This window comes from Dreissena polymorpha, chromosome 4 (assembly GCF_020536995.1).
Source record: "Dreissena polymorpha isolate Duluth1 chromosome 4, UMN_Dpol_1.0, whole genome shotgun sequence".
Taxonomy (NCBI): domain Eukaryota; kingdom Metazoa; phylum Mollusca; class Bivalvia; order Myida; family Dreissenidae; genus Dreissena; species Dreissena polymorpha.
In genome coordinates, this window is record NC_068358.1 from 44,540,103 (window position 1) to 44,553,225 (window position 13,123).

General features: G+C 37.4%; 1 protein-coding gene across 4 annotated transcripts in view; it reads left to right on the forward strand.

Annotated features, from left to right (window-relative positions):
• Positions 1 to 13,123, forward strand: part of LOC127879242 (UDP-glucose 6-dehydrogenase-like) — a 127,811-nt gene that overhangs the window by 15,067 nt on the left and 99,621 nt on the right. For all 4 annotated transcript variants that reach the window (XM_052425999.1, XM_052425997.1, XM_052425998.1 and 1 more), the window contains exons 2-3: positions 4,072 to 4,258; positions 12,472 to 12,609. In XM_052425999.1, coding sequence (XP_052281959.1) covers positions 4,154 to 4,258; positions 12,472 to 12,609 — 243 coding nt within the window. In that variant the 5' untranslated portion in view covers positions 4,072 to 4,153. The remainder of the gene's footprint in view (positions 1 to 4,071; positions 4,259 to 12,471; positions 12,610 to 13,123) is intronic.

The following is a 13,123-nucleotide window of genomic DNA, read 5'->3' on the forward strand; positions in this document are numbered from 1 at the left end:
ATGTCCAGGTGTAAATTACGACCCAAAACGTCAGTCTTACGTCCATTTTACAAATGGTGGAAGTCACTTGGACGTCTGATAATCCGCATGTTTACTATTTTCTTATACACGGGAGGTACAAATCAGTAAATCTGGTAATTCGCTCCGTTAATTCCGCTTGTAATCGCCATAAAAGCGACATGGGATGATATATAATCCACTGATAAGAGATATCAGACTAATGAATAATTAAGTCACATTACACAGCCATGTATGCTGACCTGGATGCACGGCAAGAAATTCTCGGGTATTTTTCGAGACCCAAACGGTAACGATAATTCGTACAAAGGCAGAGTTAACTGGCGATCTTTATTTTTGATGCCAGTCATGAAGTAAGCATTTATCGCAGATTGATTAAAAAGGAATCGCAGTTTTAAAATTTTCGTAATATTCAACGGTGATTAAACAGCACATTAAAGACAGTGTCGGGCATCACCATCACACCATTTTTCTGTAAACAATTACTGTAAAGTTACACAGTTGTTCTTTATGAAAAGTTAAATGCAAATGGTGAACAATAAATTACTTATGCCGAGTAAGTTGTGAAAACAATACCCGTTATAAATTTGATGCGGTAACAATATAACTTCAGTACAAATATATTTCATCATGTCCAATTATGGAACTTATTTGAGGGTAGGGTTAACTAAAATATCCATAGGGTGGCGCAATTGCAAAACTGCAGGAAAAGTGATACCGCGAGAATACAGATGCAGACTTCAATGTTTGTTCAGATCATTTTTAGCTCATCTATTTTTTTATTTTTTTTTATTTATGTCTATAAAATTGAGTTCAATCAACAAATACCATACATTTTAACGTTTACATCATATTGTGTGTCTTTTGTTGTAAAACACAGTATCTATTGACACCTTTGGCATTGTACCTAGTTTAGGCTTTGATTGTACTGTTTGAATATTCAAAACACAAATTTATAATAAGCTGTTTTCAAACATAACCGAAAAGTTTGGAATTGATGACTATAGCAATTGACAGTAAAAGGTAATGCTGCACTAAATTTTTAACCTGAGTGTCTTTTGTTATGCTGTCAGTTGAAAGTTTCTAGAGTATACCAGTGTTATTTGCATTTTGCCACATTCTTTTGACAATAGTATTGTTGCTGTATGTTTATTGGTTCATGGTCTAAACACATCGCACATACTTTTTATGCCCCTTTCGAAGAAGAGGGGGTATATTGTTTTGCTCATGTGGGTCCGTCGGTCCGTCCGTCCGTCCACCAGATGGTTTCCGGATGATAACTCAAGAACGCTTAGGCCTAGGATCATGAAACTTCATAGGTACATTGATCATGACTGGCAGATGACCCCTATTGATTTTCAGGTCACAAGGTCAAAGGTCAAGGTCACAGTGACTCGAAATAGTAAATGGTTTCCGGATGATAACTCAAGAACGCTTAGGCCTAGGATCATGACACTTCATAGGTAGATTGATCATGACTGGCAGATGACCCCTATTGATTTTCAGGTCACTAGGTCAAAGGTCAAGGTCACAGTGACTCGAAATAGTAAAATGGTTTGAGGATGATAACTCAAGAATGCTTAGGCCTAGGATCATGAAACTTCATAGGTACGTTGATCATGACTGGCAGATGACCCCTATTGATTTTCAGGTCACTAGGTCAAAGGTCAAGATCACAGTGACTTGAAATAGTAAAATGGTTTCCGGATGATAACTCAAGAATGCTTACGCCTAGGATCATGAAACTTCATAGGTACATTGATCATGACTGGCAGATGACCCCTATTAATTTTCAGGTCACTATTTGTGTTTATTTTTGCCAGAAAATACCGGTAGTTTATGGGCCTGCATGTCTATTTAAAAAAAAAACATAAATACAAAAAGCTTCTTTTAACGCATATACATGTATTATATATCTGCCAAAAAACAAACCTTTTTTTTTCACAAAACAATGTTAACGTTTATACTACTCAGGTGAGCAACCCCAGGGTCACCATGGCTCTCATAATTAATTATTTAATCGGAGTTCAGTAACTCAGATATCCACCAATTACCAGTAATTTTGTTTGAATAATTTATGTAAACTCAAGAGTGTTTATTTCAAACTCATTACATGTTCTAGATGCATCTACAATTTAGAGTTAAAGCAGTGCCATTCTGCTCTTGTGTTCGGAATTTTGTTACTTGCTCAAGTGATAAGATGAAATAATATACATGAGGATTACGGTAATATGTTTTCTGGAGATATGTTTACCTTTTGAAAATAAAATAAATTAAGAATATAATAATCAATAATCGTTTTGAAAAATGATTACCCTATCCCCTTTTTAAAAGCTGCATTTAAGGTTATAGTGGTATTTGTGCAAAATAGGAACTCTACTTTACTTCTGCCGTTCGTAAAGTTCTGACATTTGAATCTTCTAAGGTTCAAAAATCGAATATTCTAATATATTTGAATAATGAAAAAGGAATATTTGAATACCGCATTTTGTCATTTATAGCGCGCCCCCATGTATTACGCGCACCGTATTTTTAAAATTCCAAAATGAAGAAAAACATATTTTAAGCCAACAAAATACTAGTAAGCAAATCAGACCAAAAATTGTTGAGGTGCATGGGTTGCATATTCACTTTATTTTTTCAGACAATTTTGTAACATTCTAGCAACAGATTAATAGTCCACATGCATTTCGTGTAAAGCTTGTGAAAATAAGATTTCATGTACATAATGTCATTCATTTTTGGGAAAGCATGGGCTTTAAATTTGAATGCTGAATAAAAACTTTGAAGCGCATGGTAGACAGGGCTACAGTTGCTGAGATATGTCAGTATTGAAGTAAAATTGTTCATCTATTATATTGGATAAGTGGGGTCATTGTTTGTCGCCCTACACAGGCGTGAATTTGATGTACAATGAAGGCGCCAAAAACCTGGACCAAACTGGAACACTAAGAAGTCCCCATTCACATCTACTGTAACCCTACCCACAAAAAAAGACCTTGTTGACACCTACCTGCATGTAGAAGTGCACAAACACAGACAAAGAAATGTTTGCATATATTATTCAAACATTTTAATTTTTGTAAAAGGTGTTGTTACCCCGTTCATATCTGCTGTTACCGACTTCTTGTTGTTTCAACAATGGCCCCTTTAGTCTGTAAGATAATAGGGTGTAGTTTTCTGAAATGAAAAAAATGGCGGCTATCATGAATATTTACAATTACAAAATTATTTTTTTGCAATTTAGCAGCCAGGATAGCGTTGTATCAATGCATAACGCGCACAAACTTTTTAATTTGTTATTTGGAGATAAAACACTATACGTGACAAAACACAGTATCATTTTCAGTATTCGTTCCCATCCCTATTATTTTTGCATATTACTAACTAAGTAACCATCAAATATGCCTTCACAGTCGTATTAGGTGACTGACAAAAAATGTATATCACACTATCGAAGAATGAACGAGTAAAATTTATTGGGACAGGTCTTGTTCTTGTATTATTAAAAAAAATAATTGTAATGAAACTAACTTATTTTTATGTCCCCCACTATAGTAGTGGGGGACATATTGTTTTTGCCCTGTCTGTTGGTCTGTTGGCCCGTTGGTCTGTTGGTCTGTTTGCGCCAACTTTAACATTTTGCAATAACTTTTGCTGTATTGAATATAGCAACTTCATATTTGGCATGCATGTGTATCTCATGAAGCTGCACATTTTGAGTGGTGAAAGGTCAAGGTCAAGGTCATCCTTCAAGGTCAGAGGTCAAATATATGTGGCCCAAACCGCTTATTTTATGAATACTTTTGCAATATTGAAGATAGCAACTTGATATTTGGCATGCATGTGCATCTCATGAAGCTGCACATTTTGAGTGGTGAAAGGTCAAGGTCAAGGTCATCCTTCACAAGGTCAAGGTCATCCTTCAAGGTCAAACATCATATAGGGGGACATTGTGTTTCACAAACACATCTTGTTGTAGAAAATATTTTGTATTTTGCACAAATTAAAGTGTAAATATTTATGCAGTTAATGTGCTGTTATGTTTTCCAGACATTTGAAGACTTCAAGGCATCCAAACCATGAATGTTCAAAAGATCTGCTGTATCGGAGCAGGCTATGTTGGAGGTCCTACATGCAGTGTCCTCGCCTACAATGTCCGCACATCACTGTCACTGTAGTAGACCTGAGTCAGGAGAGGATAGATCAGTGGAATTCCAACAGTCTGCCAATATTTGAGGTTCATGATTGCGGTTATTATGCCCCCCTTCGAAGAAGAGGGGGTATTATTTTTTGCACATGTCTGTCTGTCTGTCTGTCTGTCTGTCTGTCTGTCTGTCTGTCTGTCTGTCTGTCTGTCTGTCTGTCTGTCTGTCTGTCTGTCTGTCTGTCTGTCTGTCTGTCTGTCTGTCTGTCTGTCTGTCTGCCTGCCTGCCTGCCTGCCTGCCTGCCTGCCTGCCTGCCTGCCTGCCTGCCTGCCTGCCTGCCTGCCTGCCTGCCTGCTGCCTGCCTGCCTGCCTGCCTGCCTGCCTGCCTGCCTGCCTGCCTGCCTGCCTGCCTGCCTGCCTGCCTGCCTGCCTGCCTGCCTGCCTGCCTGCCTGCCTGCCTGCCTGCCTGCCTGCCTGCCTGCCTGCCTGCCTGCCTGCCTGCCTGCCTGCCTGCCTGCCTGCCTGCCTGCCTGCCTGCCTGCCTGCCTGCCTGCCTGCCTGCCTGCCTGCCTGCCTGCCTGCCTGCCTGCCTGCCTGCCTGCCTGCCTGCCTGCCTGCCTGCCTGCCTGCCTGCCTGCCTGCCTGCCTGCCTGCCTGCCTGCCTGCCTGCCTGCCTGCCTGCCTGCCTGCCTGCCTGCCTGCCTGCCTGCCTGCCTGCCTGCCTGCCTGCCTGCCTGCCTGCCTGCCTGCCTGCCTGCCTGCCTGCCTGTCCACCAGATGGTTTTCGGATGATAACTCAAGAACGCTTAGTCCTTGGATCATGAAACTTTATAGGTAGATTGATCATGACTTGCAGTTGATCCCTATTGTTTTTGAGGTCACTAGGTCAAAGGTCAAGGTCACGGTGACTTGAAATGGTAAAATGGTTTTTGGATGATAACTCAAGAACGCATACGCGGCCAACAGGGCGAACTCTGAACAATATAACTGAAGCAACTGGTCTGTAATCCTAAATCTATAATTATCAGTCCAATGAAACATCATCATTTGAGTGAAATAAAGTGGATCAGTAAAAATATTATCAGAATATGAGATTTTTTTGTATATTTTGTGTATTAAATATTGTGTTAATGTTTAATTTTGTTGATTAATATAAATATAAGCAGGACAGGGGAGGTAATACACTATTATATCTTTCTTATATACAGGGGAAACAAATGCGATAAGTTTAAATTTCATGTTTAATAAATAGTGGATATTTGTTCATGTCAGTGTGAGATCATTTGTTATTTTTTTCATTGTCCCTTGACATATTGCTTTTATATTTTGTATACTTGTTTACCAACATCACCCCAACCTATAAACAAGAGCAGACAACTCTATCAAGCATTTTGTCATAATTATTGCCCCTTTTATACTTAGAATATGCATATTATTGATAAATCTATGTTAAAGTTTGCGTACTACCCCAAATATTTCCTATATCCTTTGACATATTGCTTTTATATGTTGCATACTTGTTAACCAACATAACCCCAACCTATAAACAAGAGCAGACCACTGTATCAAGCATTTTGACATAATTATGCCCACTTTTACACTTAGATAATTGAACATTTTGCTTAAATTGCCATAACTTCTTTATTTATGATCACATTTTATTATTACTCTGACAAAACAACACTTACCTGAATACCCCAATGGATTCCACCCAAACAATACCCCACGCCCCTACAAGAATCCCTCCCCCCCCCAAATGTTTTTTTTTTTTAAAACATCATCTAATAAATTACCCCACCCCACATTATACCCCCCTCTCACCCCCCACCCCCTACCCCGCACCCCCCCCCCAAAAATTTTTTTTTTTTTTTTTAAACATCTAATAAATTACCACACCCCACATTATACCCCCCTCTTACCCCCCCTACCCCTCCTTTTTTATTTTTGAAAGATAGTCTTATAAATTATTGAATATGAACAATTTCCTCATGATGGCTTACATTATACTGTCAAGCACTCGAATAGTCGAGCGCGCTGTCCTCTGACAGCTCTTGTTAGGTCACTAGGTCAAAGGTCATGGTCACAGTGACTCGAAATAGTAAAATGGTTTCCGGATGATAACTCAAGAATGCTTACGCCCAGGATCATGAAACTTCATTGGTACATTGATCATGATAGGCAGATGACCCCTATTGATTTTCAGGTCACTAGGTCAAAGGTCAAGGTCACAGTGACTCGAAAGAGTACAATGGTTTCGGGATGATAACTTACATTAGGTCAAAGGTCAAGGTCACAGTGACAAAAAACGTATTCACACAATGGCTGCCACTACAACTGACAGCCCATATGGGGGGCATGCATTTTTTACAAACAGCCCTTGTTCTTGGTTAAATTTTGGTTTAAAAATAAGTTATGATATTGACGGAAATCTCATACAATTTCTTCATGTTCTAAATGAAAGTCTACACTTCTTCAGACAATCCACAGGACTTTCTTTTCAGGATTGTCTTTACTTTTATTTTTACTCACATGAGAACAATTTCATGGAGAGCTTTTGTGATTACCTTTTGTCCGTCGTGACTTGTTTGGCGTCAACATTCTAGAGGCTGCATTTTTTAAAATTTGGTCAATAGATTTGTCCAATGATATCTTGGACGAGTTTGAAAATGGTTCCGGTTGGTTGAAAAACATTGCCGACATATATATAAATGGCTAAAGGAAAACCTTGTTAACACTCTAGAGGCCACATTTATTGTCCGATCTTCATGAAGCGTAGTCAAAAGATTTGTCCCAATGATATCTTGGACTGTGCAAGAAGATAGAAAATGGTTCAAGATGATGAAAAGCATTGCCACCAGGGGGCGGGCATTTTTTCTGTATATTACTATTGTAAAACCTTGTTAACACTCTAGAGGCCACATTTATTGTCGGATCTTCATGAAACTTGGTTAGAACATTTGTTCTAATGACATCTTGGATGAGTTTAAAAATGGTTGTGGTCTGTGGAAAAACATTGCCGCCAGGGGAAAGGGCACTTTTCCCATATATTGCTATAATGAAATCTTGTAAACACTCTAGAGGCCACATTTATTGTCCGATCATCATGAAACTTGGTCAGAAGATTTGTCCCAATAATATCTTGGACAAGTTCAAAAATGGTTCCAGTTGCTTGAAAACACAGCTGCCAGGGGCGGGCCATTTTTCCTTATATGGCTATATATTGCTAAAGTAAAACCTTGTTAACACTCTAGAGGCCACATTTATTGTGGTATCTTCATGAAACTTGGAAGATTTGTCACAATGATATCTTGGACAAGTTTGAAAATGGTTCTGGTTGGTTGAAAAACACGGCCACCAGGGGGCTGGACATTTTTCCTTATATAGCTATAGTAAAAACTTGTTAACACTCAAAAAGTCACATTTATTGTCCAATCTTCATAAAACTTGGTTAAAACATTTTTTCTAATGATACCTTGGATGAGTTTGAAAATGGTTCTGGTATGTTGAAAAACATGGCTGCCAGGGGGCAAGGCATTTTTCCTTATATGGCCATAGTAAAACCTTGTTAACACTCTAGAGGCCACATTTATTGTCTGATCATCATGAAACTTGGTCAGAAGATTTATCCCTATGATAACTTGGACAATAATGAAAATGGTTCCAGCTGCTTTGAAAACATGGCCAAGAGGAGGCAGGGCGGGTCATTCTTACTTATGGCTAAAGTTTAACCTTGTTAACAATCTAGAGGCCACATTTATTGTCTGATCTTGTTAATAAACATGGCTGCTGTGGCAGGGGTGGGGATTTTATCATTATATGGCTATAGTAAAATCCTTGTTAGCATTCTAAAAGTTACATTTATTGTTCACTGTTCATGAAACTTGGTCAGATCATTTGTTCTAATGATATCTTGAGCTGCACAGAACAGATAAGTTCCTTTGTATCTCAGGTGAGCAACTTTGGGCCTTTCTGGTCCTCTTTTTTTTAACTCGCCTGAGCACAATGTGTAATGGTGAGCTTTTGAGAATGCCTTTTGTCCGTTGTGCGTTATGCGTCATGCAGCGTCAAAATTTGCCTTGTAAACACTCATGAGGCAACATTTATTGTGCAAACAAAATATTTTACACACTACAAATTAAAAACCCTATAGAAAACTCCAAAACCCAAAATAAATGGCAAGTCCTTTTTCGAGAACAAGAACTGAATTGGAAACACATATTTATCATGCCATTATAAAGCAACTATTGATAGCACACTAATAAATGTTCAATATAAATCGTCCATATAATTATAGCTACAAATAAACATCTCTTTAAATGCAAATTATCTAACTCTTATTTATGTGACTTCTGCGGTGAAAACATCGAAACTATAGAACATCTATTTTGGGAGTGCAAACACATCCAGCCTATTTGGAACCAGTTAGCATCCTTTCTTGAACAACAACAACTAAGTGTTAAACTATCCTATTTAAGTGTAAGTTTCGGAATTAACTTATTTAAATCAATAGAAGGTAATGATATTGTGAATTTTATTCTGATATTGATGAAATATTTTATCTTTAACATGAAGTGCAGAAAACAAATACCAAATTTTAATTGTTTTATCCATAGTCTTAAACTTAAAATCCAGATTGAGAAAGAAATAGCCCTCAGTAATGACACATTGCAAATCTTTAATCAAAAATGGAACCAAATTAAATTCTCATAATGCTTGTCCACTTATATACTATTAACTCTTATGTTAAGTTATCTTTTTCAAATATTTTTTAGTATGTTTTTTTTCAATCTTATAAGATCATTAATTTTATATAACAGAACACATACTGTTGTCATTGATCGAAATGTCACACACCAAGGTCTAAAACTTTATCAAGGTATAGTTTCTGTATACTTTGTTTGAACCATTGTTTGCAAATAAAAAAAACATGTATGTATACAATATATGCTTTAAAATGAAAAAAACAAAAAAAAATAACAAACATTTATTGTCCGATCTTCATGAAATTTGGTCAGAAGAGTCGTAATGATATCATGATGGAGGAGTTTGAAAATGGTCATAATTGTTTGAAAAACATGGCCGCTATTTGGTGGGGCATTTTTCATTATATGGCTATAGTAAAACCTTGTTTACACACTAGAGGCCACATTTATTGTCTGATCATCATAAATTAAAACTTGGTAAGAAGATTTGTCGCAATGATATCTTGGATGAGGTCAAAATGGGCGCAGTTGGTTGAACAACATGGCCACCAGGGGGCAGGGCATTTTTCCTTATATGGCAATATATGGCTATTAGTTAAAACTTGTTAACACTCTAGAGGCCACATTTATTGTCCGATCATCATGAAACTTGGTTAGAAGATTTGTCCCAACAATATCTTGGACGAGTTCAAAAATGGTTCCAGTCTGTGGAAAAAAATGGCCATTAGGGGTGGGGCATTTTTTCCAGAAAATTGCATAGTGATGAACACAGTTAAACATGAAGAATTCTTTCATATCAATCTTATTTGCCCTTTCATCCAATACACACAGTATGTCAGTAGCTGTATTTGGAAACTCTCCATTTCATCTATAAATAATTCACAAGTGACATATTGAACCTTGTATAGTCAGCCTTTTTTGCAGGAGATACACCCAGCTACTGACTGAGTTATCCCCCATATATTAATCTGAAGGTTGATATGTACAAACACATTCTACATTGGAAATATTGTCAATTATCAGAAGTTTGTCATGATAATATGCATAGAAATGACATATTTACTTGTCATATATCCGCTTTATTATGCCCCCCTTCGAAGAAGAGGAGGTATATTGTTTTGCACATGTCGGTCGGTCCGTTGGTCTGTCGGACCGTCCGTCCACCAGATGGTTTCCGGATGATAACTCAAGAACGCTTAGGCCTAGGATCATGACACTTCATAGGTACATTGATCATGACTGTCATATGACCCCTATTGATTTTCAGGTCACTAGGTCAAAGGTCAAGGTCACAGTGACTTGAAATAGTAAAATGGTTTCCTGATGATAACTCAAGAATGCTTACGCCTAGGATCATGAAACTTTATAGGTACATTGATCATGACTGGCAGATGACCCCTATTGACTTTCAGGTCACTATAGGTCAAAGGTCAAAGTCACAGTGACTCGAAACAGTTAAATGGTTTCCGGATGATAACTCAAGAATGCTTACGCCTAGGATCATGAAACTTCATAGGAACATTGATCATGACTGGCAGATGACCCCTATTGATTTTCAGGTCACTAGGTCAAAGGTCAAGGTCACAGTGACTCGAAACAGTAAAATGGTTTCATGGATGATAACTCAAGAATGCTTACGCCTAGGATCATGAAACTTCATAGGTACATTGATCATGACTGACAGATGACCCCTATTGATTTTCAGGTCACTAGGTCAAAGGTCAAGGTCACAGTGACTCGAAACAGTAAAATGGTTTCCGGATGATAACTCAAGAATGCTTACTGCCTAGGATTATGAAACTTCATAGGCACATTGATCATGACTGGCAGATGACCCCTATTGATTTTCAGGTCACTAGGTCAAAGGTCAAGAACACAGTGACAAAAAACATATTCACACAATGGCTGCCACTACAACTGACAGCCCATATGGGGGGCATGCATGTTTTACAAACAGCCCTTGTTTCTTCTGAAGTCTACCTTCTAAGAATTGTTTAGCTCATCTCGGTCTCAGGTGAATGCTCATGGTCCTCTTGTTACACTGTTTACTCTTATAGAGGTAAATGTTATATGCATGCTGTAAAGTAACAAATCTTAGGGTCATCATTGTATGAATAAATTAATTGAGTTTTAGAAAATTATTTATAAACATTTTTATCATACAGACAAAATTGTAAAAATTGAATATTTAAATTTTGGAAATTCTTAATAGAGTTTTATATCATAACAGACATGGTTGTATGAATAAAATAATTGAATTTTGACATAACATTGAACACAAGAAAGAAAACGCAAATATTTATACCTTACTGCTTATATCTTACTGCGTTCTAGACCAACAATGTGACTTGTGTGTCAAACAAGCATTCTCCTAAAGGCTGTTATACATAATAGATGTCAATATGATTATTTCTCAGAGTATCAGTCCCTGGCCTTGGGTATTATACTCCAAATTACTGTCAAAACACCCTTGTCAGCCAAGGTCAAATGTGAGAACATAATTAAGAGCATTTCCTACCACGTGATTAAAGCAATAAATTAGCGAATCAGCCAATCAACAATGAGCACGTGCAAGGACAAACAATTTTGACCAATCAAAAGTTGAATAAAGCCATGTTTGTTTGATAGTCTAGTAGTTTTCAATGTTCAAGTCGTGTAGCTCTGAATATTCGCTTCAGTACATGCCCAGACAGCTGGACATAGAGGGCATATAATTTGTTGTTGTCTCGGGGCTGTTAGGCAAACGCATTTATCTTGTTCAGAATATTTTACGGACATTGGTAAATGTTGTGTTAGAGTTAAATCAGCAAAAATAAATCTTTATAGACTTGTGTACGTTAGTTTGTTCCACCGAAAATGCGACAATCCTATATTTTTCAGATTTGTTTTATACAGTTGACTTATAAGTTTTAATCCATTATAGATTGTCATGGATTGACAAGAGAGTACCAAGATGGCCACAAATAGGTCAATATGTAGACATGAAATATTAAATTATTTGTTTTATTTTTACTGTAAGGTTCAGTTGAAATTCTGAAAACCATCTAATGATGCATATTATAGTACTATTGGGTCATCTTATAATTCATAAAATTGTCTGTTGTGTGATTTTTGACAGGGCTAGATGAAACTTTGTTTATAATTGTACACACATATTTATGCCTATAAATCACATTTTTAGCTCAGCTGTTTTCGGAGAAAACCCGAGGTATTGTCATATCCAGCTTGTCTTCCGGCGTCGTGCTAAAACCTTTACATTTTGTTAACCTTTTGAACATTGGCTCTAAAATCAAAGTGCTTCTACCTACAACTTTGAAACTTGACATGTAGATGCACCTTGATGAGATTCTACACGCCACACCCATTTTGGGGTCACTAGGTCAAAGGTCAAGGTCACTGTGACCTCTAAAAAATATAATAAATTCTGACAAGCTTTCATTTATTCAAAACTGCACCCGCAGCCGAGCATTGGCACCCGTTATGCGTTGCTCTTGTTTATGAATTGTATGTATTTCCAATGGGAAATAGTGAAAAGCTGTCAAAATATGGTAAGATTCCATGACATGAATTACTAATCCATAACATTTCTTTTGTGTTTTCAGCCAGGGCTAGATGAAATAGTGAAAATTGTCCGAAACAAAAACCTGTTCTTCTCAACTGACATTGATAAGGGTATTCTGGAGGCAGATCTGATCTTCATATCTGTTAATACGCCTACAAAGAGTTATGGTCTGGGAAAAGTAAGATATGATTTAAAAAAACTAAAATGAATAAAACTTCTGCCATTGTAATGAAATAGTTCTTTTTGATTGCTCATGTTTACAATAATACTTTTTAGCTCCTCTTAGCATATGGTGCATGGAGAGCTTTTGGGATACCATGATGTCCGACACAAACAATTCTTTGGTGATCCTGTCTGTATACAAATTGTTGGGACCATTCTGGTCTGTTGATTAATTATCTTCCGCCATAGGTGGAGGGATATTGTTTTGGCGTTGTCCGTCCGTCTTTCCGTGCGTCTTTCCGTTCTCGCGAATGATACATTGTGCAACTTTTTTTATGCCCATATATACATTGTGTGTCTTAATTTCATTGTGCGACTAGTCACACAATACATTTGCCCAAAGTTCGTCAAAATGTGTCTTGTGCAACTTTAAACCTATCTGGAGAAGTCGCTCAACGTTTTTGTCCAAAGTGTGTCCAAAGGATGTTCATGTAAAACTGTCTATGCGATGGACTAGACCGTAACTTTTA